The 6725-nt window shown below is 51.2% G+C and overlaps 1 protein-coding gene across 1 annotated transcript; it reads left to right on the forward strand.

The window, feature by feature from the left end:
• Positions 1-5481: 5481 nt before the first annotated feature.
• LOC129701936 (ankyrin repeat domain-containing protein SOWAHD-like) lies at positions 5482-6132 on the forward strand. The gene has a single exon (XM_055643383.1). It carries the CDS (start codon positions 5565-5567, stop codon positions 6063-6065), a length of 501 nt encoding a protein of 166 aa, XP_055499358.1. The 5' UTR covers positions 5482-5564; the 3' UTR covers positions 6066-6132.
• The last annotated feature ends 593 nt before the right edge of the window (positions 6133-6725 follow it).

Below are 6725 nucleotides of genomic sequence, written 5' to 3' on the forward strand. Positions count from 1 at the left end.
CAAAGATAAGTAGGAGGAGGTGTCTGATGTTAACTAAAGCCCCACAGCACTTAAATGAATGGCATCAAAAGTGTATGTACGACAGATAAAAAAACAATTATTACAAGTGGAGCAACAAAGGAAACTAGTCCTGCCATTCATAGGAATGAACCTTTATACCTATGTTGGACTTCTGATATTAGTATTAAGGGAGCTTATTTGTATGTCAAGGTGTCTGTAGGTTGTGTGATTGGGAGATGGGCTGTATAGGGTGACAACTGGCAGTGTGCTGCCTCCTTGCTCCAGCAGCTAGGTTTTACCCTGACCTCAGGTGCTGTCTGTGTGGAGTTTGCACTCTCCGTGCAACCGCGTCGGTTTCCTCCAGTTTGATCTAATTTCCTCCTTCATCTCAAAGATGTGCATGTCGGTAGGTTAATTGGCCACTGTAAATCTCCCCTAGTATGTAGATCAATGGCCGAAACCTTGGCGAGGAGAGGAGAGGAGATAGTTGAATGGAATGTGGAGAGAATAACATAGGTTCAGAAGGATGAGAGTAAACATGACTATGTTTCAGTGGGTCAAAGGGCCTTTTCCACCCTGTCACCTTCTATGACCTAGTTAGCCTATAAGAGAGTCAAGAGTGTTTTATTGTGTCCCAGACGGGACAATGAAATTCTTACTTGTCAAGTCAAGTCAAGTTTTATTCACATCAATTGCAAGTGAAATGAATTTGCCAGCAGCAGTACAATAAAAAAAGAACACACAATACACAATAAAAATTTATACAAACATTCACCACAGCATTCAACACTAGGCACAACAGGCACAAAAATTGGCCAGTCCTCTTCCATTTTCCCCCGTGGTCGGGACCTCAACCCTGCTGCAGTACAACAGAATATGTGAATATGGTAAACATTGTATATAATGCGGGGGGGGGAGGAAGAAAATGTTCAATAAATAACAAATATAGGACAAATAACATTTAATAATAGTCTTTTGCAGTTCAGAGCTCAGAGCTTATTCATTGTGTTTAATAATAGCCTGATGGCTGTGTGGAAGAAGCTGTTCGTGAACCTGGATCTTACAGTTTTCAGGCTCCTGCACCTTCTTCTCGATGTCAATGGTGAGATGAGTGGGATGGTGTGGGTCTTTGATGATTTTGGCTGTCTTTTTGAGGGAGCGACCACGATAGATCCCTTCGACAGTGGGGAGGTCACAGCCGGTGATGGACTGGGCAGTGGTCACAACTTTTTGTAGCATTTTTTAGTATGGATGTATGGTAATTCACGTATCACTATCTTAATTGGTACACGTGACAATAAAATACCTTTGAAAGGTCTGATGAAAGATTGAGCAGGGAGGTTCTACTGCAGTTGTACAGGGTCTTGGTGAGACCACACCTGGAGTATTGTGTATAGTTTTGGTCTCCTAATCTGAGTGAACCTGGTGAACCTTCTCTATGGCACATTCGTGCCATAGAGAAGGTTCACCAGACTGATTCCTGGGATGTCAGGACTTTCATATGAAGAAAGACTGGATAGACTCGGCTTGTACTCGCTAGAATTTAGAAGATTGAGGGGGGATCTTATAGAAACATACTTAAGGGGTTGGACAGGCTAGATGCAGGAAGATTATTCCTGATGTTGGGGAAGTCCAGAACAAGGGGTCACAGTTTAAGGAAAAGGGGGGAGTCTTTTAGGACAGAGATGAGAAAATTATTTTTTCTCTTGTGAATCTGTGGAATTCTCTGCCACAGAAGGTAGTTGAGGCCACAGTTCATTGGCTATATTTAAGGGGGAGTTAGATGTGGCCCTTGTGGGTAAGGGGATCAGAGGGTATGGCGAGAAGGCAGGTACGGGATACTGAGTTGGATGATCAGCCATGATCATATTGAATGGCGGTGCAGGCTCAAAGGGCCGAATGGCCTACTCCTGCACCTATTTTCTATGTTTCTAAGTTTCTATGAAACATTTTAAATACTTGGAATTTCCTGAGAATATATTTTATGCAAACTGGTTTCACTTGGTCTTTCTTAAAAACGGAATGAAAAGTGTGAGAATTGACGTACCAACTAGACTACACCCGATTATATCACTTCCCATTCAAGAAGATAGTGGTGTGGGAGGGAAATTCTCTCCCTTCCTAGGCAGTAATCAATTCACTTAAATTATAATTGAAAAAAGTGGGAACAGGGGCATTGTTACACATTTGGGGGCAATCATTTAAAACCCAGGAGTATAGGAATTTCTTCTCGCAGGAGATGTTGAACCTGTTTGTACCCTGGGAAAAAAGCTCCAGTCTTGCATCGTCTAGAGTGATAGAGCACAAAAACAGGCCATGTGGAAAGGAACTGCAGATGCTGGTTTATAGCGAAGATAAGACACAAAGTGCTGGAATAATAGGCAGCAGTCAGGCAGCATCTCTGGAGAAAAAGGATGGTTGATGTTACTGGTCGCGACCCTTCTTCAGACGCGAAACAGGCTCTTCGGTCCAACTTGCTGTGCCAACCAAATTGCCCACTGAACCCAGTCCGCTTTGCCTACATTTGGCCCATATCACATTGATCGGTGGAGGTATCTAAAGAGGAGGTTTTTGAAAGACCAGGAAATGGAGGACTAAGTGGAACTGTGCAGAAGAGATGAGACTCAGACAGATGAGATCCAATAGTCTGTGGAATTCTTTGCCTCAGAGGGCGGTGGAGGCCTGTTCTCTGGATGCTTTCTAGAGAGAGCTAGGTAAGGCTCTTAAAAATAGCGGAGTCAGGGGATATGGGGAGAAGGCAGGAACGGGGTACTGATTGGGGATGATCAGCCATGATCATATTGAATGGCGGTGCTGGCTCGAAGAGCCGAATGGCCTACTCCTGCACCTATTGTCTATTGTCTATTGAGAAATGATCATGTTGATTGGGAAAGTAGGTTTGAGGTCTAGCTCATTCCTTGTTTTCCTGTTCATCAATCCTAAACATTCCAAGTACCTATAGCCGGGGAACAGGTGAATTGAGTCTTTGTTTTATATGTCACAATAATCATTGGAGTGTGTGTGTGTGTGTACGTGTGTGTGTCTGTATGTGTGTGCGCGTGCGTATGTGTGTGTGTAGGCACTTGGGAATATTGTGCAAGGTGCAGTTCAACTTGTGAAAATCTATAAATAGCAGTGTGGGGAAAGTGAGTTAACGACTGCAAATGCTGGAAACACACGGGTCAGGCAGCATCTGTGGAAGGAGGAAGAGAGTCCACGCGAAGATAGACACAAAAAGCTGGAGTAACTCAGCGGGACAGGCAGCATATATGGAGAGAAGGAATGGGCGACCGTTTCGGGTCGAGACCCTTGTTCTGACTTCTTCAGGGTGATGTTTTGGGTTGAAACGTTACCTATCGATGTTCGCCTGATCTGCTCAGTCACTCCAGCACTTGGTGTCCTTTTCTGTACCAACAAGCATCTGCAGTTCCTTGTTTCTATCAAATGGCACATTTGACTTGTTCACAGTCATCTAATCATTATAAAGCATCGTTCTTAACTTTAAAGTTTTGTGCTTATTGAAGACCCAGGTAACTGCTGGTTAACGGAAAGGAAATTTGACCCGGGCAACACAAAACTATGGGGACATAATTACCCATTCATTCAAATCACAGCCTTCTTTCAGTGCACTTCAGGATTAATTTATTCAGAGCATTTCCTCTTCTCTCCCAACCGACGTGTCCATTATATCCCTGGCATATCTCCAGAGATGCTGCCTGACCTTCCGAGTTACTCCAGCACTTTCTGCGGCATTTTTATTTGAGACGGGTCATTGTTGATGGTGACGCGGAGATTTATTTTAAAGTCGTTTCCTGGACACGGCTCTGAATGAAATCTCAATTCTGCTTTAGCAAGCTGTGTGAATAAGCGCACTCGTGACCGAGTTCCCATTTGAAAGAGTCACGGGTATTTTGATCGCAGGGAGGGGGAGTTTGAAGTTTGTTTTGGGTGGTTTCGCTTGACGGCAAGACCAAGACTAACCAGCGAGCGGCGGCGGCGACGGGACGTCCCGTTTGGGAATAGAAGGAGCAGCGAGCACTCCCTCCACAGACGCTGCCTGGCCCGCTGAGTTTCCCCAGCATTTAGCGGTGCCCACGCCTGGCTGCCTGGCTGCCCTTTATTCGGCAGGCGTGCAGGAAATTCCCCGGGGGCGTGTGGCGCAGTCTGGGCGCAACGAGGAGGTTGGGCCAGTCTGATTTATCAACCAGATCTCAAAGGGACTTTAGACTTTTCCCCGAGCTGGGCAGGAGCGGGGCAGCAGCATGTTTGAGAAGATCGCCGAGGCGGCGAGTCGTAGCCGCTTCCTGGTCGCCAGCAGTCCGGTCGCCACCGTGGGCCCGGGGCGAGATACGCCCAAGTTCTCGAGAGTCCCAGAGGGCGATACGCTGAAGGTCCTGGTGGGGGGGACAGACACGACCACGGGTATGGGCGCAGATACGACGAAGGTCCAGAGGGCAGATACGCCGACCGTGCCGGGGAAGATACGCCGAGAATCCTGAGCGAAGTTACGCCGGTGCCGGGCACGGATACGCCGAAGGTTGCGGGGCCAGATGCGCCGAGAGTCGTGGAGGGAGACACGGCGAGAGCCCTGAGCGCAGTTGCGCCGAAGGTCCTGTGGACAGATACGCCGATGGCAGCGGCTTGCGACGGGCCGTTGTGGCCGAGCAGCGGCAACAGCAGCAACAACAGCAACAGCAACAGCAGCAACAGTAACAGCGGCAGCAGCAGCAGCAGCGGCCGCCGCCGCCAGCCCCCGAGCTACGGGCAGGTGCTGGACGGCATGAACCGCCTGTCACACCTGCTGGGCCGCTTCCTGCAGGCGACCGACACCAGGACGCTGCGCCAGGCCGAGGGGAGACGGGGGCCGGCGGCTCGCCCGAGTTTGCGGCTGGAGAGGCGAGACTCGGGCGCATGTACCGCGGCGAGGGCTCGGGGCAGGAGGACACTCGGGCCGGGCGAGAGGGAAGGGGAGGGGTTGGAGAGGGAGGGGGTGGGGGAGAGGGAGAGGGAGAGCGGGGGAGTAGGGGATGAGAAGAGGGAGAGAGTCGGCGAGGGAGTAGGAGATGGGGAGAGAGTAGGAGAGAAGGTGGGTGTGGGGGAGAGGGAGAGAGTAGTGGCGAGGGTGAGTGAGGGAGTAGGGGAGGAGAGGGAGAGAGTGGATGAGGGAGTAGGAGAGGGGGAGAGGGTGGGTGTGGGGGAGAGGGTGGGGGAGAGGGAGAGGGTGGGAGTAGTGGCGAGGGTGGTGAGGGAGTAGGGGGAGGAGGAGAGGAGAGAGTGGGATGAGGGATTAGGAGAGGGGGGAGAGGGTGGGTGTGGGGGGAGAGGGTGGGCGGTGGAGATGGAGAGGAGGTGGACGAGGGGGGGCAGGGGAGGGGGAGGAGGTGGGCGAGAGGGAGAGGGTGGGCGAAGGGGCAGGGGAGGGGGAGGGGGAGAGGGTGGGTGAGGGTGTAGGGGAGAGGGAGAGGGAGAGGGTGGGTGAGGGTGTAGAGGAGAGGGGACGAGAGGTCGAGGGTTTGGCAGAACACGAGTGGGGACTGGCAGCGGCGGGGGGCGAGGTGGATCGGATGGCCACGCTGCTGGAGCGGGATCCCGGGCTGTTGAACCGGCGGGACCCGGTGAGCGGACTGACAGCGACTCACTGGCTGGCGAAGCGGGGCGATGTGGAGGCGCTGCTGGAGCTGCGGCGCCTGGCGGGGAGAGCCGGCTTGAGGCTGGACGTGGACTTGCGGGCGGGCGGAGCGGGTTACACGCCCCTACACCTGGCCGCCATGCAGGGCCACCACATGGTGATCAAGCTGCTGGTCGGCGCCTACAACGCCAACGTGGACGCCCGGGACTACGCCGGCAGGAAAGCCTGGCAGTACCTGGGCAGCGGGACTCCGGGGAAACTGCGGGACCTGGCGGGGGCTCAGGAAGAGGAGCGCCCGCCCCGGACTGGAGCCCAGCGGGCGGAGCAAGCCCACGGGCCGCAGAAAAAAACCCAGTCCTTTGCAATCGTCTCTATGCAGAACTTCTTCCAACTCAAATACTGGCGCCAGTGGAGGTCCCAGCGCAGCGCAGACTGAGAGCCAGCGGCGGCTGCAAACACACAAACACTGGCATTGCTATAGCGCCAGACACGTCCCTGGTTATGGGACGCACACTTTGGCACCTGTTGTGTCGTGTTGTAGTGGAGGCCCCGGGGCAGCCAATGTACTACCAGCAAGACCCCACAAACAACGTGTGTAGTGGGAAGGAACTGCCGATGCCATTTGCACTGAAGATAGACAAAAAATGTCAGATTTGTTGAGACCGTTCCTCTCTCCAGTGATGCTGCCTGACCGCCTGCCCGGCTGCCCCGCTGAGTTGCTCCACTATTCTGTCTACCCATAAACAACACGAACATTTTCGTTTGATGCTGACACTTAACGTTGTTTATTCTTCTAAATTGTGGGCAAAAGCGCTCAACGTTTTGTTTTTCTCTCGAGAGTTTGGTGTTTGTTTACAAATTCCAATTGTAATTCTAGTTTCTATTTACCAATTGGTAAATGTATTGATAGGAGCTTTTTTTAAACTCTAAGAATCTTTGCACAATGAGATGCCACGTCCATTATTGACGTCTCTACATTTTCCATTAATAATTTTGGGAATCGCACCTTCGTTTTTTAATGTGAAATTGATCATTGGTGAATGTGTAACAAATCACTGAACAAGTCAGGGCGATTATTTCGCCTTGTCTTTATTAT

This window comes from Leucoraja erinacea, chromosome 12 (genome assembly GCF_028641065.1).
Source record: "Leucoraja erinacea ecotype New England chromosome 12, Leri_hhj_1, whole genome shotgun sequence".
NCBI lineage: Eukaryota > Metazoa > Chordata > Chondrichthyes > Rajiformes > Rajidae > Leucoraja > Leucoraja erinaceus.

Coding starts and splice junctions, on each gene's coding strand:
- LOC129701936 (XM_055643383.1), top strand. CDS start 5,565: ATGGCCACGCTGCTGGAGCGGGATCCCGGGCTGTTGAACCGGCGGGAC.